At 43.7% G+C, this 25,739-nt stretch overlaps 1 protein-coding gene across 2 annotated transcripts in view; it reads left to right on the plus strand.

Moving 5' to 3' along the window:
* The window catches only part of CNTNAP2 (contactin associated protein 2), a 1,518,236-nt gene that overhangs the window by 1,478,367 nt on the left and 14,130 nt on the right, over positions 1-25,739 (plus strand). For both annotated transcript variants that reach the window (XM_081038748.1, XM_081038749.1), the window contains one exon: positions 12,014-12,253. In XM_081038748.1, the coding sequence (XP_080894874.1) occupies positions 12,014-12,253 (240 nt within the window). The remainder of the gene's footprint in view (positions 1-12,013; positions 12,254-25,739) is intronic.

Raw genomic sequence — 25,739 nt, forward strand, 5'->3', positions numbered from 1 at the left:
GATAAACCAGTGTCCCCAGTCAAGCCCCAGACCATCCAGAAAGGTCATCGGATGTGTTCTGCAGGGGCCGACTTACCCATGAGGCTCAGTAGCAATAGTTCCTACAGCCCTGATACATTTAGGGATCCATGAAAATGTTTTAATTTCTTTTAAAATCAGAAGAAAAACAATGAACTTTTAGGTGGAAGAAAATGTTTTCATATAGTAATATATTCATCTTTATACCAACACAGTCCTAAAATATCTTTTTGGGGTTGTTTTTTCTGCGGGGGAGGGGGGAGAGGTTGTTTATTTGTCTGTTTGTTTATGGGGGAAAGGGCCCTTGAAAGCATAAGTGTGTAGAGTCCCTGAAAGTCATCACGAGGCCCTGCTGTCGGGTGTCCTGTGCTGAAAAAAGCATTCCAGACACTCAGGACAAACACCGAAATGCGCTCATGCCAAGAGATGTAAATCCTCATTTAGACAGAAAAACATCTTTACAGGTAGATTCATTTTCCCAAGATGCCAAGGGTTCACAATAACATATTTTAGAGGAGAGATTAATGCAATTGGCCCATAAAATATTTTAAGCTTCGATACCCTGAAACAAAGCACACAGCATGACACCAAGAGAAAATGACTGCCAGCGTGAGGAAATGACATTTGCTTGAAGGTGCTGCAGCCACTGTAATTTGCACCTTCTGAAGTGGCGATAGAAGTGCCATGACATGTACAGGGTCTAGAAGCGTAGCAATAATAACAGGACTAGAGACTCTGCCCAGCTGGGAAAATAAGCATGCAACTAGCACAGCCGTAGCTGAAAATGAAGGGCTCCCAGCGAATATTGGAGAGATTTCACTTGCCCTTTGTTAAAAGGCATGTGGAAATGAACAGACCTGTAAACCCCACCTGGGTTGTACCCATCACTTGACTTAGGTGACCTAGAGACAGAGGCAGGTGCAGCGCTGGGGTTAGCTTTGCCCTTCCTTTTCTTCTGAACTTTGAATGGTTCACCCTGGTACCATCGGGAGTGGTTAACGGTTCACAAGGGGAGGGGATCTTCAGTGAAAGAGGATTTTCCGAAAGCCGGGGTAGTGACCTGTAGTTCCCCCAACTCTGTTGTGTACCGTCGTTTCCGGCACGGTGGCCGTCTGCTGTATACCTGGCTGAATACTGCTGCCTGTTCAGAATGCTCTGTCTTGAATTGCACAGTCCTGGGCTCATTCTGACCACGCTAGGGGACAGTCTCAGAAACCACCTCCTAGATTAGGATCTACACTCCATCCTTTCCTTGACTCAACCACATCTCACTCTTAGCTCCAAAGTCACTTATAATGAAAACACCCTCGTGCTCTCAGGGCTGGCGTTGGAGAGGCAGGATGGAGGGCACATGGTGTTATCAGGTGTGTCCCATACAACGTCATATGGAAGATGATTTGGGGAATGGGAGGAGGTGGGCAGTATTTTCAGTGAGAAAAAGTAGGTATTTGTTTCCGCTAACCTTTTCTGGTTAGATCTGAACTATCATTTCAGCCTCTCAATATCCCATTGGCTCCTGATCCTGTCATCTCATGTATAATGACCCTTTTCTACTCAATGCCGTATAACCCATTGGTCCATGAGCCACGGATGTCCTTATCCAAATTAATCAAATAATAAAATGTCAGCCTGGAATCATACCACCAAAATTCTCCCCTGAAGCCAATTTCCTCCCATTGATCAAATTCCACCCAGAGTTCATCTCATTAAAAATCGACCTTTAAAATACTACCTTACTATCTGTCTTGACCACAAAAGTTCTGTGAGAGACTTTAATGAAACACTTTGCTGAAACGTGGACAGCGTCTGTCAGTGTTTCCCCAGCCTAGGAGGCTATTACACGCATCAGAAAAGAATGAGTTGGTTTTAGAGGTACAGCGGAGAAAAAGGTGTTGGGGGGAGAAACACATTTACATACCCCCAGGTTTTCCAGTCCACACCTGGGCCCCATTCCTTTGTAGCATCTGGGGGGAGGGGGTATAATTGTACTGTTCAAATTCATGTGACGATCATTCCATTTTTTGACATTCAGCCTCAAAGCACGCAGGCTTTGTCTTCTGAACATCATCACATGTGTCAGGGTCCCAAGACTTGAATTCTTTCTTCTGTTAATTACGTAACATGGGGAGCAAGTCGGGGACCCTGCCAGCTCCCTTTCTGGCAGCAGTCCTCTTCTGCGTGCTTGACAGGTCTCCCGTCACCCTGCGAAAACCATTGCCTTTAACCCCTACCTCCGACATCCGTTTCCTAACGCTTTCATGTTTACACTGCAATGCACCCTCAGTCCTCAAAGGATTTTTTTTCTCTTGGGTGAGACAGGCCTCCTGGGGTAGGAATTACAGTATAAGTGAGAACAAAGGAGGGAACCACGTTTTATTGTATTGAATCATTCCGTTTGACATTATCTGGAAATGTAATTTTGTGAACACACTTTTTCTAGCTTACACTTCATTATATTGCTGGTGATATAGATGACGTCAGCACTCTGTTCTCCTCCTTTCCCCATCGCCCCCAAATCCCCAGCTGCCCTGGGAGTTAGCTTCGACTGACCCTGGGCAGCTGGTCTTGGCTAAATACTCGGCAATGATTTGGAGAGGAATTAAGGGAAAACCTTAAAAGCTTATTCTCACTCTCCTTATCGTGTTGGCTACAATTCAAAAGGGCTTTCCAAAGCCTAAAAATAAATAAGTAAATATGTACATACATGAATGTTTAGCAGAAGCAGGGCACACAGAGAAAGATTCTTTTTCTGTACTACATTTCAGTTTGGTTATCTTACACACTGCATTTTGGTAATTTTCTACTGCTGCTGCTCAAGTAAACATACAAAAGTTGCATAAAACCCATTGAGTAAGAAATAGGCCCATTCCTTTTAAGTTCGTGGGAGGCTCAGACCTCGCATTCGTGTTCTGTTCTCTAAGAGCAAGTCTCTGGAACCCACAGCTTATATTTACTAGCGGTAAACTCAGACCTGCATTTCTAACGAAGTAAATCACAGCACCCAGCCTGTGGTGTGACTGACGGCGCCGTCCGTCCGTGTTTCTGAAAGGGCTTGGTTCTTTCAGCACGGCCTGGTGTTCTTAGCCCTGAAAAATCCGGCCGTGTAGCGGGCGCCTGGGGCTGCAGAAAAGGGCCCCCAGTCTTTCTGTCTTATGTCTGACAACTGGAAACATTCCGGAGAAAATGGAGAATTTATCTTTGAGATGTGTGTTTCTGTATGATGCCAGATGTGTTTTGGAAGCATTGGAAGGATCACATCTTCCCTTTTGTATTATAATCACAATTGTATTCCGTTAACCAGCAACCAGAATAAGTTTGCAGTTTTCAGGCGAGCTTTTAGGAATGAGAATGATGATTTCAACCTATAGACATGCCCTAAAAGTTCAGGGACTGTAATAAGTTTGTACAAATAGCAATGCAATACTTTCCCTTTTTGTGAAATAGTGTAGTAGGCTGATATCTTCACGTGAAGGCTTTTCTTTTTAATTGCTGTTTCTGAAAAAATTGAATTTTGTTTTATCCTTAGAAAAAGATTTACAGACAACGTAGAAGATTCTGTCTCTCCCAGCACATTGCCTCTTTGTAATTAAGTTACCGTGTGTCACAGGTCAAGAACTGTTTAAATAACACCTGCGTGTTTTAGTCCCGCCTTCCTCCATGAGAGAGAAAAGCATATAATAAATACAGTGAAATTTCATTAGTGTCTTTCTTTCGGAGGTTAATGAAATATCATAGCACATAATTTATACATCAATTATGAATATGGATTTAATTCTAGTTAAGCATCTTTTGAAAGGCAGCTAGCTGGTCAGAAAGACGACCCTGATCAAAATAAATTTGCCTAAAAGAGCAGGGAGTTCAGCATTCATTGCCTTGCCTAACGTTTGTCATCTGAGCACATCAGAATTGAGGAATGAAGTTTCTTTGGTTTTCTTTTGCTTTTTTAGATGAATGCTCAGCTTTCTTTGTTGTTGTGTTTGGGGAGTTTTTTGTTTGTTTTGGTTATGGTTAGTTCCCACTTATTTATTCTGAAAATAATAAATTCTGGGACCCACTAAGGTGCCTGTCCATACAGCTATGCACAAATGGGGAAATTGTAGCCAGCCTAATCACCCACATCAGCTCTTCTCTCAGGGGAGACCCAGCTGCTCAGCCCTGAGCCTGAGACTCACAATTTAGGACGACTGCCCTCCCAGCAGCACCCTGGCCATGTTTTCAACTGTTAAAGTCACCAGTCTCATTTTGGTCTCACTTTACAAGAATCATTTAAAGCTTCACCCAGGCAGTGATTTCAAACCCACTTCCTACTTATTCCATTAGGTGCAGCCTAACCACTGCTCTATGCTGCAGGCCTGTGGAGGGTTTATTTAGCAGTGGGTATTCAGCACTCACAGACGAGTGTCACTGTAAGAGCAAGACAACAGTGTTTTCAGAGATGAGTGCATTTTCAGTGGGATGGACTGATTTCCGGGTAATAGTGCTTCTGGGAAGAAGCAATAAGGAGCTATTTTATCTAGATTTGCTACTCCCCCTTCATCTTTCAAGGCCCTGTTCCACACCATTTCACTCCATGAGGCTGACACACTTCGGCCCACAGTGAACTTGGCTGTACCTAAATGTCCACAGTGCTCGGCCCCATCCCATACAACCTAACCCTGAATGGCAGACTGTTTAATAAATAGACAGTCTCAGTTACGGTCATGCACGCAGGCATCAGCGGCTTACTTCGTGCAGGGCATTGTTGTAGACATTTCAAGGAGCATAAAGACAGGGAACGTTCAGTCTCTGCCCCCAAGGAAACTGGAAATCGAGCAGAGGTCCAGATTCCCGGTTTGTGGCCCTTATGGAGAGGGACTGAACACATCTGGTCCAGGTAGAACCAGGGGCAGCATTTGGGAGGAAACCGTTCGGAGCTCCCTTTGAAGGACTGGGAACCCTGAAGTTCTCAAGTGATGGATAATCGCAGATAATTAAGTATGAACAGACTTGAGGAAGACGGAATTCTGTGTGAATGAAACAGAGGTGCTTAAGGTTGAAAGTCAGAGGTTTGGAGGAGCACCAAATTCCTGCACAACACTATGGCCCCAAAGACGCGTAATTTGAGGACCAACTGACAATATTTGCTATTTCTGGTCATATTTTTGCCGTTTCCTGTTACATCATTGCCATTTCTGGTTACCTCCTTACTTAATACCTTTCTTTAAATAGACTCTCTCTTTTTACTTAAATAAACTTACGTTGAAAACATTTATGTTAAGAGGAAATTTTGAATGGCAACCCTAAAATGAAATACCAGTGTTGCTTGCTGTAATGATAAAGTAGTGATGGGGAGGGGGGGAAATACATACTATGGAAGTATTATGAAATTCAGTACTGCTACCTGCTGAAGCGGCGGTTCTCTCTTTGTTAAAAGGGGGAAAATATCAAAAGTTGGGTGTGGTAAAAAAGACAGTCCAGTCCCAAACGGAGCCTTTGAAAGACTGAAAGGGGACTGAGAATGAAATGTCTTCCTCACTCTGTGACTTGATGACATTGAGTGTCCAGTCTGTGAATTACCGAAAACCACCCCCACTGCCACCAGTGGGACCTGTTCTTCCCAAGAGTTGAGGGAAGCAACAGAGGACGGACAGTGCTTTGGGGCCAGTTGTCCCAGCAGTGTCTGCTGAGCAAAGCTGAGCTCTGCTGGGCTGGGACCAGGGCCTGCCATCTCCCATGGATCCCACAAAGTCTTTAGAAAGGTGACTTCCCCAGGCCCTACCACAGCAAGGGGCACACAATAGCCCCTTATCAAAAAGGCTTCCATCACTGCCATCCTAAGTCTCACCGGCATTCTAAGATCATTTGGCTCTTTTTCACAAAAAGTGAAAATTTCACTTTACAGCGATATTTCATATCACATCCTTCCCCCCCCCAAAAAAAAGAATATTGATAGGAAACTCTAAAAAATGTAAAACATTACAAAACTCAGCTGATGAGCAGATCCCATGGGATATACAAGACGGATACATAAATGAGCTTACACTGTCTCAAAGGAAAATGGGTGGGAAACCTCTGGAGAAGCAGGTATGTAAGCATTTGCCCAGGCCCAGAGGAGAGCATGTGCCTGGACCTCTGACACAAGCCAGTGCAGCTGGCTTTATCCTCCCCGCGCTTCTCATTTCTCATTCATGTTCCTTTTCCTCTTTTCATTTCTCCTAACACTCCCGCCTCTTACTTGGTATTCAGCCACTGAATGAGACAAGCGGGGAAAGCATGCTAATGGATTGCAAATGTGATTGCTGCATTCTCCTTAAAAGTACTGTCAGGAGTGTTTCATTGTAAGGTTTTGCCAGGAATTATGTCAGTATCTTAAATGGGCTGTTTTTCTCTAACCCATGTCACCGTGAATGTAAGACATTCCAAGCCTAATGACAGCCTGAGGATTTAATTTCAGAAGTGACTGTACTACATTTCTAACGTTTGCATTCTTTAGAGCAGGGCCCCCCCCACCCCGTGACGCCTTGACCATGACATCTCCGTGCAGAGAGTACTTTCTTACAGTAAATCGTATGTTAATATTTGATTTCAGTATGAGACCAGTCCAATCAATATTAGATTAGCATAATTCGCTTGTAATAAGCTCAAATGCGCTAAAGTGATAGCTTCACTAACATTTGTTGGGTGTTCTTGAGAAATATGGAGTTTTATTCCAGACAAGCATTTCCAGAACTTGCTGGTGCTTTACGTGATGCTGGCAAAGCTTTGACATCAGTTCACAGCATTTTCAAACCCCATGGTGTTGGCTCAGTCACCAGTGAAAGGGTCTCGAAGCAGTCTCTAACAGCCATTATTTTTTTTAAAGCCTCACTATGCCATTTCTATAGAACCCCTGATTACAAAATGCGAAAAATCCAAGGGAATACGCAAACAACATAATAGAGTCTATATTCCAGAGAGAAATTTTTAAATACAAAACATTGGACGTCTTTGTTTTTTATATGAAATATGAGCGTTTATTCATTTCAAAGCCCTAACTTCTCTAAGCCTGTTTCCTCATCCATAAAGTGTGGATGGTCTGTGTAGCTCAGAGGGTTGTTACGAAACTTAATGAAATAAAGCACAAATGTGCAGAATGCAGTGCACACATGAGCACCAGGCTTTGTTTGGAAGGAGCTCTTAATATTCTTGTGACCACACGGCCCAGAGTTGGAACCGTCAGGACCACAGAACTTAAGCCCACTGGTTGCAGGCTACCCCCTTTGCCCCCCCCCCCAGGGGAATGGATCTCAGACCCAGTCTTTAGAGACACATCAACCAGCTTTGGAATACTATCCAGATTTGGGGGTTTGGGGTCTGCTTTCTTGGGCAACAGAACCCTGGTTTTTGTGACCCGGTCACCTTTCAGGAAAGGAAGAATTGAAAACATGGGGGATTTTTCCCAAGAGAGAGAAACGCAGAAAGGGGCTGAAAGAGAGAGAGAGAGAGAGAGAGAGAGAGAGAGAGAGAGAGAGCAGAGTGAAAGCGCCCCTAAGAGAACAGGCAAGTGTGACAGCTCGTCTCCAGCAGAGCTCACAGCGTCTGCAGGCTTGCACCTGGGAGCCCCTGTTCCTTCCCACCACTCTTCTGGTCCCCAATCTACCATCAGAACCCCCTTCCTGGGGCTCCCCTCTGGCTACCTGCCTTGTGTCTGTGATCCCTCCCAGAGGTCATCTCAGGGGGAGAGGCTCGGGGGAGGACAGCTCTTTAAGAAGTGGGGACCCCACGTTGAGTTGGGAACCCTCAGATACCTACAGCTTTGAAGCTGTTTATTTTCTGTGGTGTGATTGGGAAGCCGGCCCTAACTTAAAGTTGAGAGACCTGTTAGGGACCATCTGAAATACACCAGAGTCAGAAGTTCCCTACCCAGATCTCTAGCAGGGGAAACAAAACCAAGACCGATTCATTATAGATTATACAACGGCTTAGCAACGGGCGAGTGAGAGGATACTAGGGGAGAACAAAAGGAGCCCTGACCCATACTCATGGCCTAGCCCTGCCTGGCAAGGTTGTCCCTGCTTGGCCTCGGGAGCTCCAGGGTCCTGAGGGCTAATGAGACCATTTGCTCAAAGCAGTTGCTGAGCTGCCACTAGAATTACCTTTCCAATGCAGTTCCCAAAGCAGGCGTCGGCAGCTGAAACACCTCTGAGTTTCGCACTGAAATACAAGCATCTTAAAGTGTCGTTTAAGGCCCTTCCCCGTCTGGCCTGAGCTCGGACCCATCAGACCCCACAGGTCCCAGGACGTGAACCTCGTAACACACTCAACCTGAAATTCTCCATCCTTTCACCGTCAGAGCCGAGTTCTGTGACAGAGGACGAGCGGTGAGGATGTGGAGAAATGGGTGGGAATGTGGAGTGGTGCAGCCACTATGCAAAACATGTATGGAGGTCCCTCCAAAGATTAAAACTAGAACTGCCATAGTTACAAAATAGTCACAGGAGAGTGTAGAGAATGTGATCAACAATATGGTAATAACTGTATGGTGCCAGGTGGGTACTAGACTTATTGGGGGGATTGCTTCGTAAATTATGTAAATGTCTAACCGCTATGCTGTATATCCATAAGTAATACAAAATATATTGAATGTCAATTGTAAAAGGAAGGAAAGAAGGAAGGAAGGAAGGAAGGAAGGAAGGAAGGAAGGAAGGAAGGAAGGAAGAAAGAAAGAAAGAAAGAAAGAAAGAAAGAAAGAAAGAAAGAAAGAAAGAAAGAAAGAAAGAAGGAAAGAAAGAGAACTGCCATATGACCCAGCAATTCCATGTCTGAATATACACCCAAAAGAATTGAAATCTAGATCTCAAACAAATACCTGCACTCCCATGTTCATTGTAGTATCGTTTGCAATGGCACAAACATGGACACGACCTAAAAAGCCACCCACAGATGAATGGATAAAGAAAATGTAGTCTCCACATTCAATGGAAGAGTTTTGACCCTTAGCAAAAAAGAAGGAAATCCTGCCATCTGCTACAATGTGGATGGAGGACGTTATGCTAAGTGAAATAAGCCAGACACACACAAAAAAAAAACAAATACCACAGGATATCCTATATATCAGGAATCTAAAATAATCAAATTCATAGGAGCAGAGAGCAGACCTGTGCTTGCCAGGGGCTGGGAGAGGGAGTCATGAGTTGGTCGTCAAAAGGAACATTCCATTCTGCAAGAGGAGTCAGTCCTAGAGACCTGCCTGGGAGCCGAGTGCTTGGAGCTGAAGAGATTGTATTGTACACTTAAAAATGTGTTTACCTGCTGGTAAAAAAAGAACAACGCTGGTTCTCGTGTTACCTCTCCTGAAATTACCTCTCCAGAACCCCACACAAACTTGCTTCACTGGTTTACCATAGACTTTGATAATTTTGCCAAACACATAGCCTCTTTCTCAGCTCAGAAAATGATAATGGTTAAGAGGCTCTGAGGTCAGTCTGCCTGGCCCCAGTAGACAACAGGCCTTGAGCAAAAGCCTCCATTTCCTCATATATTACACAGAGATAATGACACTTCTTTCTCCATAGGGTGGTTCAGGAAATTAAATATCAAATTTTTATAAAACCTCTAGCACATTTTATAAAAATGTTAACTCTTGGTATTATACAGCTTGTGTTCAGTTGTGTTAGTCGGGTGGTTGTACATATGTTTGTTTCCCTCAGCCAGTTTGTGAGCTGCCTAGGATAAATCCTTGTATCAGTCTCTTCCTGTTACTGCTACCAGGCAGTCAAGACCTGTGATGAATTGAGTTGAGTTGAGTTGAGTTGAGTTGAGTTGAGTTGGAGTTGAGCTGAGCTGAATTGAACTGAATTGAACTGAGCTGAAGTCCCACCAGGTGACAGTAGCTACCAGTCCCAGAATTCCCTTTTCTGGAGCTCTATGCCAGGGCTAGACAGGCTAAAAAGAACTGTCCATTTACGGGCAAGAAGCAGCTCCTGGAGCTGAGGCTGTTCCTGTGTAGTTTCCTACCACCAAATCGCCACTTGTCCTGGTGCCTCAACCGCAGGTGAAACCAGATAGGAATTGGGGGAAGCAAGGAGCTGAGGGCTTCCTTTCCACTCTGGTAGCAGTCTCTGAGTCTCCTTGGTCTGAGGATGTCTCAAGGGAAGGCAGATCGCTCGAGGGAGGGAATGGAAACTACATATCTGAACTCTTTGTGAGGAAGGCACGTTGGTGGTCTTAGAATGAGGAATTCTGGTATTAGACCAGGAGACAAAGTATGAATCCTTCAGTGGCCTGCAGTCAGTGAAGAGAAAGCAAGGGAGGGAGAGGGAAACAAACCAGCACAAGGGTCGTTGGGACCAGAGCCTCTTTCCTGCCATCAAAGGAACCCTCCGGTGCATCCTGACTGTGGGTTTTTTTACAGGTCGCAGGTACATCCACCCTCCCCATCCTGAGTGGCACACGCTCCAGCTCACAATCACAGGCTGAATTTTACTGCAGGAGAAAAATACGGAGAACCATTCATTAAAATGTCTTTATGTACATGTCTAAGACTCTATTTGAATCCCCAGAATCACCATTCTTCATCACCCCCAATGTCACATCTCCTCCATCAATTGAAATTCACATGGGACGAGTACTGGTCAGTCCCATGCACTGATTCATCAATGCAATGAATACCAACACATCCACGTCTTGTGCCGCCACGGCACGCTCCCTCCTCTAGTCATGTATTCTTTGATTAATGACGGGTAAATTTTTTATACGAGACTGCTTCGTCGCCTGTGTTCGTGCCCTCGTGAGAAACAGCCCCTGCTCTGAATTCAACACTTTACAGAAGTAGCTAGCCTTCTGTTTTCCAGTATCTTTGTTTCTCACAGTTCACGTGGAAGGGTAAATATCTCACCTCCTTGCCTTTCTATTTCAAAAGTAATCATCACATGAATGTCATCTCTCATCCAGAATACGGACTGCTGTGCTCTCCGCTAAGGCACGGGTGGCCCATAACGTGGGTTGGCAGCACTGTGTTATCACCACGTATGTCTGTGGTCCTCCAGCAGCAGACTCACAGGAGGGCTTATGAAAACACCCCCCTCATTTCTGATTGTGAGATTTTGCACGTCCGACAAGTTCCCAGAGATGCTAATGCTGCTGGTCCAGAAACCACACTGAGTGACACTGACCAGGAAATTCTCAAACTCCCTCAACATTCATTTCTGCTGGACAGCTTCTCGAGCTTGGGGCAGAGCGTCCAAAATACACTCCTTTTACTGATTTCACTGGTGTGACAGTGTGTGGTTGTGCTAATTTAAACGGTACACGTTGGAAATGCCTCTACTCAGACTCACCCTATCTGAATGTTAGTTTAGGAAGTTACTGAGGGGGAGGGGGAGTGATTCTTACATGTGTAAGAATGTATGTGTTTGCGATTGACTTGGCAGAGTGTCCTGGCTTCCAAAACGTCCATCAGATGCTGGGTGGGATGCTGTAAACCTCAGAATTCCAAGCGGAATGGGTTCTGAAGAAAGGAAATGCCCAATTACACGTTCTGGGAACATTTTCTTTTTTTTTTTTTTTTTTTATTCCTCTCTTTTAAATAAAGAATTCTAAAGAAGAACATAAGAAAGAGGTACAATATGAAACCATCATTTATCAGGAGGGCTAGGCCAGGGACCTTGTTCAATACAGGAAAAGGGCCTTTGAAGCATCAAAAAGGAGAAGAATCAGAGCCAAGTGAGAATTGTCAGTTTCAGCAATATGGCGAGTATCAGGAAGGTAGTTATGAACGTGTTTGATTTTAACAAGTGCCTTCTTAGCCAGTCCTTACCCTACCTGGCTCTCTGGTAACACCGAATGTTCTTTTCAAGGGACGTCTCTAGCCCTAAGCCTTATCAAGTCATTAATATTGCATCTGAAAGAACCTAACATCTTACCCTGAAACCTAAGAGTGAGATTTGGACCCAGACATTCAAGACAAATGTGTTTTACAGCTGGAAGGAATAAGTGAGGGGGGTAAGATTTTTACTTTCTTTCTCTTTTCTTTCAGAAACAGGGAAGATTGACCAAGAGATTCACAAGTACAACACTCCGGGATTCACCGGGTGCCTCTCTAGAGTCCAGTTCAACCAGATAGCCCCCCTCAAGGCAGCTTTGAGACAAACCAACATCTCAGCTCACGTTCACATCCAGGGTGAACTGGTGGAGTCCAACTGTGGGGCTTCCCCACTCACCCTCTCACCTATGTCGTCCGCCACCGACCCCTGGCACTTGGACCACCTGGATTCAGGTAAAGTCGAAAGCAGTGTTGGCCAGACTGCTTCCTTTCTTTGGTCCTCAGTTTCCTCATCTGTAAAATGGGGTTCCTGACAGAATCTCGCTGGTGGTGTAGTTAGAGGCTTGAGAGTGAAGGAGCGTTCGGGCTCAAGCTTTCTTAGCACAGTGCTGAGTGCACATCAAGTGCTCGTCCTTGTTGCTCAGCCAGCAGTGTGTAAGCCGAAGGTAAGGAATGTAGGAATGATGGACTCTTCCTCCTGTAAGTGAAATGATGAGAGGCCTACACGGCTGTCTGCAACATGACTGACGGGTGATCTGAGCAGCTCATGGCCTCACATTTGCCTTTGTGACTCACTGAGTTGCAGCCCCATAGTCCAAGTTCTAAGCTCAGGAGGCAAGATTTACCTAAAATGAGGCAGAGACTATAGTTACACAAAAACCCCACAGCCGTCCAGATTGTTAAGATGCGCGCGTAGGCTGGCAGAGCTCAGTGGCTTTAGTCTCACTTCTGCAGGGGATAAGACGTGTACGTTGAAAGCACGGGGCTCACAAGAAAGGATGTAGCGATTGGCTGCAGAACTAATTGGATGCGAGTCCAATGTGGTCCTAACAGGAAGTGGTGGAGAACCCCTAGGTCCTACTCCTCACGCTACCCAACCTGACCCTGGGCAGTTCCAGTCCCCTCTGTAAGCCTCTGCTTTTTCACGCATAAGGTGACCAAGTGGCATGTGATCTCGGTGATCAAATCGAACATTCGATGGATCTCCCAAGCAACGTGTGATGTCACTTGTGCTAAAGACAAGAGGAGGACAAATGCGGAGGCAGGTGGCGTGAGGCCTGGGTGTCGACAGCACGCCCCTCCACCAGGAGGTCACACGTGGGCAGGTTTTCTGACCTCTCTCCTCAGTTTCCCGGTGTCTAAAATGGAGATAATGAGACCTAACCTAAGCGAATTCATAGACTTTTATGTGAGACGAAGTATGTAAAGCACTTAGTGTAGTCACAGACAGGTAGCAAGCTTTTACCAAGTTTAATTGTGGTAACACGAGCAGTGGGGTTATTACTACATTAGACACAATTTGCGCTCATACTGGAAGGTTCAGTACAGGCCTGCGAAACCTCCCCCACCCTAACTCCTCATTTGTGGCAATTCATCCTGGAAGCCTCGTGTGATTGCTTTTGTGTATTCCAGCCCCGCCCTCGGTATTCATGAGCTTTCAGTGCAGCCCTCATTGTAAATGCTCACTAGGATTTGTGCTGCAAAGCTTTGTGAAGCTTCTAAAGAAGCCAAAATTGCCCTATTGTCAGAGTAGCCAATTTACAGACTAAACAATCCTCTTTGTTCCTCACACATGGATACCCGTAGCATGACGAGGGGTGCTGAGTGCCAAGGGTACGTCTAAAGGATTCCCTTTCGTGAATGTGAGGATTACACAGCAGGCTCGGTTTCCTCGTGGGCTGGCTGAACAAAGGGAAGCGTTCCTAATGCTGAGAGGAGAAAAACAGGAGTGAACATACCAGATGAGAAAAGACAGACGTCAGGGCTACAGAGGGACAGATTTCTCAGATAATTTCCTCCAAATGCCCGAGTGTATAGATGTAACAGCCCGACCTTAGAAACGCGGTTCTCACACTGTTTCAGGTACTCACTGCGCAAGGCCATCCGTGAGCGTGTGTGGTCTCAGTCAGCTGCCAAGAAATTCGTGGCAAAAGTGTCGAGATGCTAGTTTGGGCGAAGACAAGTTCATGTGCATTATGTCTTAATTGGCAAATTATGTGCTTTGTGGTCTGTGAGATACAGTAGTAGGGGCCAAACAGTTTGGGTTCATTTATTTATTTATTTACTTACTTATTTATTTATGTATTCATTTATTTATTTATTTATTTTAATCATGCTTTCTGCGTGATAATGTCATTCTTTTGAGGGATGTAATGAAAACGTATGTAGGGAACATTCCCGTTATTATTCAGGGTTCAAATCAGCATTCTGCAGCCCAAATACTACGGTGGGACTGGGCTATGTAACAGACCGTCCATTTGCAGAAAAACTTCCACTTGCACTTGTGCAAAGTTCTTACCTGGTGTTAACCAGCGGCTGTATCGATCTCATCATCATATTTTATTCCATAATTGAAATTCCGAATTAATTTCCATAATTGAAAAAAAATGCTTATGAAGAAATATGTGCATCTGCCTTGCAAACTTGATGAAAAGAACAGAAACCAGCTTCTGAACTACGAGGCAGAAGTCTTATTTAGATAACATGACTTGATTTTTTTTCCTTTAGGTGAAGGGGAACATAAGAGAGAATGGGGGTCAGGGGTCTGGACATGAGGACAGAGAAAGACAGAGACAGAAGGGATGGTTACTTAATAGCAACCTCCAGTGGTTTAGTGTCAGGGAGGAAACACTTTTCCTCTACCCATTTCTGTCCAGTAAATGGGAGCCTGCAAATTAAACTGATAAAAGACAGATTAACAGGACAGAAAAGTTTATTTGTATGCATATGACAGCTTACAAATGAAGTAGCTCCATAAATGGTTACAGTTAGAGGCTTACATACTTTAGTAGGCAAAAGGGAGAGTAAAGACATCTATGGGTAGAACAAATGGGTGTCTAAAAGAACAGAGATAAGAAAGTTTGTGATGATGTTTGTTCATGCAGGTGAGACTGGTCTTTGTGTCTTCTTCAAGGCCATAAAACTCCCCTGGAGAGGGAATTTATGCTAAGTTTACTCTTAGTCTCCTTCCTGAGAGTCAGAAGCCACTCAGAAGAGGGAATTTATGGCAGCCTTATTTTCCAGAAGCTTCTATGTTAGTCAGATAAAGGAAACTCCAAAAAGATTTCTTTCTGGATCTGTTGAATCCCAAATGTCCTCGGTTAAAAATAATCTTCATATTTTTCAACTCGGGTTCTAAGTGGGTCCCCATATCAGCAAGTGTACTCTAGTTTTTGTGAGCCTAAGTTCATCCTTCTGAATTCTGATTTGAGGGTTTTGCTTTTTTTCAGGTAATCTTTCATGGGTGGGTAGAATAAAAATCCTCACTATCAGATATTCAGAAAGAATACAACAGTACATGCGCACAAATACCATTGCTAGCTATAAATCCTGTGCTGCTTGAATCTGTGTAGATACAGGACAGAGAGAGAATAAAGGTGAGGGCTGGACAGTTTTGGTTTGACTAGAGGACATTTGGAAGTAGACCGTTTCATCTGGTGCCTTGCAAAGTATCACCTGGAAGCTTGTTAGAAATGCAGAATCTCAGGCGCTAGCCCAGACCCACTGAGTGAGCTTCTCTGTTTGAGCGAGATTCCCTGGTAATTATTACATGCACATAAAGTTTGGAAGCACTAGCCTAGTACAGTGGTTCTGAATCACAGGTGCACGTTCAAGTTACCTGTAAAGCTTTCAGAAATCCCGGTATCCAGGCTATATACCCTTGACTATTAAACCTGACACCCTGGTGGGGGGAGATACAGGCATCCCAGATGTGACCCCTCCCAGAGTGACTCCAATGTGTAGCCAAGACTGGGCACTCACTCACCAAATAAGAAAAAAGCTAATAGCCCCCCTGGTGAGCCCTTTGAAGTAAGATTACCAAAAGAAAGGGAAATTAATACCCAAAGAATGCAAAACAAAAAAGCAGGTTATGAGAAAGAGTGAAGCCTTTATGTGGTGAAATCACAAACGTAAAGACTGTGGCAATAAGCTTGCACAAGGCTGGGCTCCTCTGAACATCTTCTGAGGAAGCTGGCGGAGACAGAAGTTTTTATCTGCCTACTTGGAAATGGAAAAACAGACCGGAGACAAACGAACAAGAAACCCACAGTGTGGGGTTCTCAGGAAAGTAAGTGCCTTGTTTGAGAAGTTACTGAAGCCCAGGAAGGGACCTCAGTTTGAGGAAGTGTCCAATTATCAATGTGTCTTGAATCAGCTGCAAACTTAATTTGAAAGGATGGCGCAGTGGGGCAGAAACGCTGCCCTGAAATAAGTATGTGCAGCTTAGGAACAACCCCCCTTGCTGTGAAGTATGGGGAGTCTTTCTTATGGCCTCGGTGTTACCTAGACCTACTCACTTCCTGCTCACACCAGGGTATCTGCAGAGACCTGGAGATCAGACAAGCACTCTGAGGTCTTGTGTTCTTTCTGCTCCCTCACAGCTCCTTCTTTTTTAGATGATATCAAATGATAAAAACAAAATGTGTTCTAAGGCATGCTGGCTTTGTGTAATAAGATCCTTTTTCTCTTCTGTAACACTGAGTACTCGCTACCTCTCTAATGCCTTTGGAGCTCCGTCAGTGTTTTCCAAAGTGAGGGACATTTGTGGTTGGTCAGGTTGTGCACTGCACAACTCCAAGGGACTCAGTCTGTGAATCCTAGAGCTGTTTAGCCTGGTGCCTTTGATAGGGGCTCAGCAGACCATTATGAAAAGAAAATAGACATGGCTTTACAAAACAATAGAAGGTCATTTCCTGCTCATTTTTCCTTCAGTCCTTCTAATTTTGTCAGAGAGAAAGTCTCCTTTTGGTTCTGGCGTGCTGTCAACACCTCTCCCATGCTTGTTATTCACCCTTTAATATAGAGAAAGCAGGCTTCTGGTTAGAGCCTTGACAGGCAATGGAATTACTCAGGGTTATTATAAAGTTTTATCACTGCATTTATTTAAATACGAACTTGAATCAGTTTAGTGAAAACAAGTAAATAAATAATAATTAGGTTTACATGGATATGGCAAAACAACATGAAGGTGGTTCCCACGTGACTGGAGTTTGGAAAACACTGGGCAGTGTGACAGGATCTTTAAAACACAAGGGCCTAGCATGGGGCCATCACAGTGCATTTTTAATAAGGGGAAGCGATACACAAAATTATGTTGATTTGATGTAAACCAATTCTGCTCTACTAAAAACATCTGGTCACTGTTTTTTCTGCCTCATTTTTTCCCCCGTTGATGAGAGGGACAGCCTGTTTCTAAAGCACCTCATCATGGGCCTCGGGAATATTTTTAGAACGGTCGTTGCCAGGTGGAAAAAGCAAACCCAGCCCTGAGCTCTGGTTTGTTTGCAGGTCGCAGAGCAGCAGACAATGGCTGTGATTCGCCTCTCAGAATTATGGGCTCTGTTCTTCCTCTTTGTCAAATTCAGGGAACCTTATTTCCTTGGAATGGCAAGGATTTACCGGCAGAAGGATAACTACAGATGGCAGTGCACATTCCGTAAAACACAAAAACAAAACAAACACCAGAAAAACTACATCCAAGAGTCTGATGCCAGAAACGTCTGCACTAAGGACCAACCCCAAAGCGTACAGAGAGCCGTTTTCCAAGGCGTTCATATTAAGCCTTGGGGTGTTTTGTTGCATTCTGGTATTTGATACAGAATACACCACACCAAAGGCCACATCCTAGAATCTTTTTTCAAATATCATTAAGGTAGACAAGGCACTTGAAGATGTAAGATATCATTTCCCGAGGAACCTTCTGGGTGTAAAGATTATAATTGGTTACTGTTTTACAGGGCTTCCAGTGCGTCCTGGTGATGGTCTCAGCACAGGTTGCGTAGTACCTGAGAGGTACTTACCTCCATTCACTTACAGGTGCACTGCGCCCCACAGAGGCCCTGGATGACCGGCCTCTGATAGGTGCTGGCAGCGGCACCCACAGTCTCCATAGTGACCTTGAGTCATCTCACTCCCACCCTGGAGCTAACCTGCATCTGATACCCAGAAGCTCTTGATGGCTCCCGATCAGGAAGTGGGCGGGACATGGAAAATCCAGAAGCATTGCACAGACTAGAAAACAGTTCACAGCGCCTCATTCTCCTCCTGCCCTGATCCAAAACCAGAGGTTGTCAGGGGCCCAGGAGAATCCAAATCCAGATGTGTCCAGTGGATTCACTCAGGTTCACAGAGCGTTGGTTCACATCCCTCTTAAGAATGGGATCCTTCTCCCAAATAAACTGGGAGCTAGACGGAATGTGATACCGGGGACCCCTCAAGGTAGATTCCAGAATATATAGTTCTGCCCAGCTACCGTGAGCTGAGAATAAGGCTTCACCCCCCACAATACTTGACCACTGGGAATGGTGAGTTTGGTTTCTGAAGGTACCCCTACCTCTAGTGCCATGACTTTTAATGACTTGGTTTCTTGTCGATAGTCCAAATTTTCTTTCCACCATCTGAAGATACAATATTTTTATATCTTCTTGTGCAAACGAGTTATGGATATGATGAACATTTAAAACTGCATGTATTTATTCAGTTTCCTTCATAATTACAAGCTGGTGGTTGGTTTTCTTTACCACCTGCAAGCACTTAAAATAAGCTTTCCAGCTCTTATAATTACATCTTAATTATTTCTGAGCAGATCCTTTTTTTCATCCTTATGCTAAAATTGCAGGATTAATGCATTTAATCTGATACTTAATCTTATTATTCTCTTATGCCCCATTTGTCCTCTTCAGTGACCAACCCAGGCCACATTTATTCAAGTGCAAAGAACAATTATGATCCCCCCTTTTCTAATGTGCACCTTTCCTGCGAATGATCCAAATTCTGCTTTTCTGCAAAAGCAGCAAGCACGTTTGTGTAGCTCAAGTCAAACATAATATTAGAGTTAGGTTTTTGATCTAATAGTCATTTAAGTTGTTTCCATCTTTTGTTGCCATAATGAATAGCTTTCTACACATGGTTTTGTTGAGTCAAGGGATGTATTTTTAATTCTGATAGCTATTACATATCATCCTCCAATGATACAGTCAGTATGTCCAATCTAATAAGATATCAGTTCCTTCCCCCCACCCCCACCCACCGACACAGTACATCATAGAATTCTTTTAAATTTGCTACATTATATTGGGAAAGAATGAAATTTTATTGTTTTATTTTGATTTCATTTATTTTGAGTGAGATCAAGTGTCTGTGTTTATAAGTCACTTGTATTAATTTTTTCATGAACTGCCTGTGTATGTTCTTTGACCAAATAATTATTTATATGTTTATATTCTTTCCTATTTGTTATTTGGTCATTTACTACTTACAAGAATTATTTTTACTACGCTTGAATGTTTTCCTAGTTGGATCTCTAATATTTTTTTAATTTATGGGTGGGTTTCCATGTAAAACATTTTTAATTTTACATGGTGAGCCGTAAAATGTTTGATGGCTTTTGGGTTTTGCCTTCTCCGTTCAGAAATTATTTTTTAAGTTTTTCCACATTTTTTTCTAATGATTTTGTCTGATTTGTAAATTTTACATATGGACTGCACTTAAAATTTGAGTGGAAGGAGTAAGACAGGAATTCAGCTTCATTTTTTCTAACTGGTCAGCCAGTGGTCCAGCCCTATTAGTCAACGTTCATCCTCTCTCCTACCTTTATCATATTTAACATTGCCCTTTGTGCTTGAGTCTCCTTCTGGGCTCCCTGATCTGCTACATTGATCTGACTCTTCATGAGACAATACCCAGCTGCAGCAATGATTGAGCTTTTATAATAGCATTTAATATCTCATAAAGCTCATCTCCCTTTTCTTCTCTTTTTTTAAGAATTCTCCTGCCCTTGCATACTTACTTTCCCTGTGTGATTTTTAGAATTCCAGTCATTTCATTGGGATTATGCTTGGAGTTTTTTCATTGAGAAGAGCAGGGGGTTGAACCCTTCCCCCGCCCCTCAGCATACCCTACGTACCATCCTCTTTTCCCATGTGCTGCTTTCTAGTCGATTCAGACGAGGTCAGACAATTAAGTTCACAAACTTCCCACCGTGTAAGTGCATCGTATGTCTGACCGTGTCAGGGGGCCGCCTTTGCACAAAGATTTGTTCTTTCCTAACCAGAATTATTTACCTCTCTGAATCAACACTATGAAAAAATCAAAAGGGTCACAAATACTTGGCTTTGGAACAACTTCTCTGGTCCTAATATCCTCCTTGTGTGGGACTCTATCTCAGTCCCAATTTCCCTCGACCACTCCTCCTACCTTTCTTTCCCCTTGTGCCTTACCATAGATTTCGAGCACAAAGAAGGGTCTCCCAATGTTCTCTCTATGCTCCGCCCACCCCACCTGGCACCATCCTTAGAGATGCCTCTGTCCCCCGGTCTGTGCCTGGCGAGTCTTCTCATCTGTGTCCGTCCCGTGGGGTTGGGGAAGTGCAGGGTAACACAGACGTCCACGTGGCTATGGTGACTTCTCTGTTGTTGGCAGAACTACTGACTCCAGCAAGAATTCATTTTCATCTCATTCTTGTGCTGAAATGTGATAAGAAGCTCGTGAAAATGAAGGGCATAGATCTGAGCTCAGTGTTCTCCACAAATACATGTGTCTGTCCTTGCCTCCTTCGAGCCCCCATGCTAACTCTTCCTACTCAGCGGCGATGTTGAATATTCTTGTGTGTCATTTGGTGCCATTCAGGATACACAATGCCCTCCAGGTTCATCCGGCATCCCTTTCTTTACAGAACTGTCAGAAAGACTATTGTTGGAATCTCTGGGTGTGAATTCTCCCAAGGGAATCCCTGCCAGTCCCCACCTGGAAATGCTGCTTCCACCTTTGCTGGCAAATCGGGGCCTTATGTCATTTCTTGTGTTTTCTAACGTGGAAGAAACATTATCCAGATGAAGTTTAGACCCAACACCCACCATCGCTCTTCAGAGGAAAAGTCACTATATAAACAGCAATAACAAATAGGTGATTTCACTCATTGGAGATCTTTGATTGATTCCCTGGGCTCTTCACAGACTATTCAGAAATATTGAAAGACCAGGAAGATTTTTGATTCTGCTGTTGAGTTACTGCCTAGAAACAACCCTGGAAGGCTTAGGGGAGATAAAGTAAAATCAACTTAATGTTAAAATGTAAAAACGTACATAAAAATCCATATGAATGTTGGGACACGGTCATTTGAAACATAGAGAACAAGATGAATCACTTTGAAATTTCCCTCAGAAAAGGCTAAACGTGGTTTTCAAGAATTTACTTGGAAATTTTAACTTTTAGAACATTGGAAAGAATAAAGACAGAAATAATGATAGCTTAACATTGTAAATTAATTGCTGAAGTGCTGTCAGTGCTTGATTTTGTTTTCTCCTGACAAGGGCCCTGTGTGGTGTGACATATTGGCTACGTTTGAAAGATAAGGAAAATGCGACTCAGAAAATAAATGCCTTCATTCCCTCAGTAAACATCTGAGTAGGCTGCAGTGGGGGCTGGCTCCACCTGGGAGCTGTCCAGACACCTGTGCTGTCCACGAGAAACCACCGTCCCCGTGTTCACAGCACCTTGCTCAAAGGATACAGAGAATAGCATGAGCAGGTATGACTTTCAGGTATCGTCCCTTCAGATTCAGTGCTTTCCCCATTTTTCCTTCCTCTCAAGGAAAAAGTTGAAATATCAAAGAATTCCAGTTCTTTATTCTGACCTGTTTGCCTATCTTCTGCCATCCCTTCGATACAACGGAAGAGTCTGAAATAATCAGTACTTTGCATATCTATAAGTGAAATTCCTGCTGCTAAATACACCTTCCCTTTTCTCTCCACTTTCTCTTTTCTGATATGGGATATCAAAAATGCCCAGGATGGCTAGAGCCAATTAAGTATTTTTTCACACTCTCTTGACATGAATGAGAAGAGCTCTGACAGAATCACATGGCTTGTGCTGGAAGTTTGTCACAGAATCTTGACCATGACATGACCCCACACCCAGGAGGAGTCTGTCTGTTGCAGGGGACACTGAGAGCTTTAGAAAACAGAAGAGTTTGTTTCGCCAGGTTCTCTTTGAAGCCCATTAGCCATTCCACCCGCCAACAAGCAAAGATACTTGTCTTTTGAGATCTGAGGTTAATTCAGGAAGACAACAGTTCAAAAGACAATGGAAATATCTTAGCGTGGAGTTTATAGATTCAGTTTCCTGAGGTCAGCCTCCTTGGAAGAAAAGACATTGTCCTGGGATTGGAATTAGAAATTTTCATTTGCACTACTGCAGCAGAAAAGAGTATCTCAAAAGCAAGAGCCCCAGTGGGCATTGATAAAAGATTTAAAATATGTGCAGAATTAAAATTTAAAAGCATTTTACATGTATACTGGTTTCTGAACACTTACGAATAAAAAGGGTCAATTTTACACTTTGATGGACTAGCAATTACAACACACGTCCTGCAAAGACATGTGAATACTGACAGAGCGAGTCCACGGAGAGCGGGAGCAAATTCATCATCTAAAACTGAAGACGTTTTTTGCAAACTGAGATACAGAGGTTATAGCAGAAGATTAAATGTTTGTTCAAATGCATTTTATTATTCACTATAGGACTACGAAAGACATACAATGATGACAAAAACAAAGCAGTAATATTCAGCTGTTTCCAAAAGAGGCAAATTATGGCCTTTGAATTTACTAGGAATTCACAAAGGGGGAGTAAAATTCATCCTTGCTTGAGTCTTCAAATGATGAAATGTGCCTTAGTATTCTCGCAAATGATGAAACTCATCTTTTGACTACATTTCATGTGATAAAAATGTTATTTTCACTGAGCTCCCAAGACATAAATTCCAGAAGCCAAACGCCTTTGCTGGCATGGCACAGAACCTGCTAGAAGTGTTCTTGGCGAAAGTCTGAAGGCAAGAGCTCCGAGGTCTCCTGAAGACGGTCATCAGATCAACGGGGCCAGTTCTTGACCACTGTCTTGGAGAAAAGGTGAAATACGTCGGGGAATGTTTTTAAAGATGCCTTCCGGGCTTATTCCCTATTTGGTTGCTTTTATCCTCTTACCATCGTTATTTTCTCAACCACCCTCTCCTTAGAAACGGAGGCTATTTCCATGGTCCAGCAGACAGACAGACGGTCCTTGTGAACACTGCTTTGCCGGTAAGGAAACCACAGACTGCATTAGCTGAGATCTTTGTGTGATGGGAATATTCACCGGCTTCCCCAACGTGCATCACGGTGACCAGCATTTCACAGGTGACAAACTGGCTCTGGTGCTTTCTCTGGATAGTTGGCACACAGCGCTCCTAGCTGGCCTCAGGCTTTCCTCCCTGAGCTGGCTGCATCTGCCACCGCACAGCCCCACCCACATAAGGACCAGCAGCAAGGAGACAAGGACTCTTCCAAACCACAAATCAATAAACTCCAGAAAAATCAACAAGCCAGTATATTTCAAAATACCTCTGTTCTCGCATATGCCGTTAAATGCATCTACAACCTCAAGAACCTACGTGGTGACCTCACAATATTCTTCCTCCCTGATACACGCTTTGGAGAACTAACTTGTTTTTTTGTTTCGAACCAGGAAAGGTCTCCAAGGACCTGCCTAAGATAACCATTTGTTAAACTCCTTGGCTGTTTTTTCTTAGACTTCTTAATATTGATTAGTAATAGACTCTTCCCCCCTACATTCAAAATACTAAAGAATTGTACTCAGAAATTAAAACAGTGTTCCTAGTGTAGCTTTCACAATACTAAGAAGGAAATGGAACCGTAGGGTGGTCTGTCAAGCAAATCGTTGAAAGCACACAAATGATTCAGAAAAAGAAAAAAAGACAAGGTTCTCAGAAGGAATTATTTCTATTCCCTCCCAGGCACCACATTAAATTAAAACACACACATACAAGACCAGCTGGAGATACGAACCACCAAGGGTGTTAATTAAAGCTGTGCTGCTCAGAGAGAGGTTTGTTGTATTCCAGCACCCTGACCACCTATTAGAAATGCAGACTCCCAGGCCCTGCCCAGACCAACACAGTCTGAATGTGCATTTTAACAAGATCCCAGGTGCACCTTGCCTGAACCAAAGCTCTGAACCAAAGCGCTCCGGAATGAATGTATTTGTTTTCTCCTAAAGACACATCGGAATGAGGTATAAGGAGAAAGAAAAAGCCTAAAGAACCCACCCTTTGCACAATGCAGGGCCCCATTTCTCGCTGACCTCCAGGGTCCTCCTTAAGTAGGCCGTGACCGGCTCAGTCTTTTGGGAATAATCCCACTGAGCCCGCCGTCATAATAAAGCTGTGTTCTCCCTGAAAATAAAAAAAATGTAGGCCATGACTGCATCTGAAGAAGGAAACCTGCTGCTGCTGAGTGCAACCTGGAAACTGTGTTTTCCCTCTGCAAGAGGTTGGACTGGTACTTCCCAAATTTATCCTATTCTGCACTCATGTTAATATCAACATGAATTTATCACGCCCTCTGGAGGAGAGGAAAAGGAGTGGTCACAGGCAGGGGAGCATGGGTGGCTCCGTAAGAGAAGGTGCTTCAGCCTGGGCTCCCCAGCCCCTCGCTCAGGGGCTCCCTACTCTAGATTTTCAAGGCTCATGTTGAGAACTACAGGAAGACGCATGGAGAGTCCTGAATGAAGAGTCCAAGACCTCGGACCACTGAACCTGGCACCTACCCGCTACGTGACTCTGAGCTAAATGTCATCCTGTTTTCACCTCCTCAGCTGTAGAGACAGCTTGTGGGGCAAAAAGGCAGCGATAACAATCTCTGATCCACAAGTCTCATAACGTTATCCAGCAACAGCTTGACTCGCCAACAATGATCACTAACCTGAAAGAAGAAACAATGTGCCCACCTGAGAAATAAGACATCTCAATCTAACATGTAAATGGATCCCATGTGCTTTAGCTTAGTGTTTATACAGTCTGAGCTTCTATCAATAATGAGCTATTTCCTATTAAAGTACCTATTTATACTCATGCAGACAAAAGAATGTAATGTCAGCCTAGTCTGGGAGAGTCAGTAAATCTTCTTCCTGAAAGGCAATTGAGACAGTTTATAAATTGGCTTTAAAATATATATTTAAGTATATGTATATATGGAGGGAATCCAATAAAATCAATTGCTCATTCAATTCTTTTGTATAAAAGTTAGCATTATTTAAACAAGACGTACAGCAGATAATGACAAGTGCCTTTCTTCTGTTTCTTTTTACCTAAATCTCTTTTGGTCCCTGGGTGTTGGACACTTGTACGAGCAGCTCTCACTTGCCCTCTCCTTTAAGAAGCTAGAAATAAATGTAAGGCTTGTTTCACTTCTCAAGTCAGAAGCCAAAAATTCATAATCTCTTCCCCGTGTGAAATCGGGAATTCCAGCCGGGTCTCTTTCTGTAGGAACCCAGATGGAGTCTAGGCATTCACACGAGTTGAATGCTCACAAAGGGACGGGTTCCATGTTGTCCCCTGGAGAAAACCTGCTGGCCCTGAGATGTCTCACCCTCCTGAAAAAGTGGTCACAGTAGCCTCTCTTAAAATAAAACAGCATTCCCTATACCTTCAGCATCTTCGTCGACAACCATTTGTTTTCATGTCTGTTTCTAAAATATCCGTCAGTAGCGAATGGCTAAAAAAAATTATTTGAGAGAAAAAATAATTTTCTGCCACAGAACTCAGCTTTGAAGGGAAAGAATGAAATGGAATGAAACGAAGACGCTAGGAAGAACAAAGGCAGACATACATCATCTAGCCCAGACCCCACTGCAAAAAATAATGTGGCAATTTAAATTAAATTAT

This window comes from Rhinolophus hipposideros, assembly GCF_964194185.1.
Source record: "Rhinolophus hipposideros genome assembly, chromosome: 25".
Taxonomy (NCBI): domain Eukaryota; kingdom Metazoa; phylum Chordata; class Mammalia; order Chiroptera; family Rhinolophidae; genus Rhinolophus; species Rhinolophus hipposideros.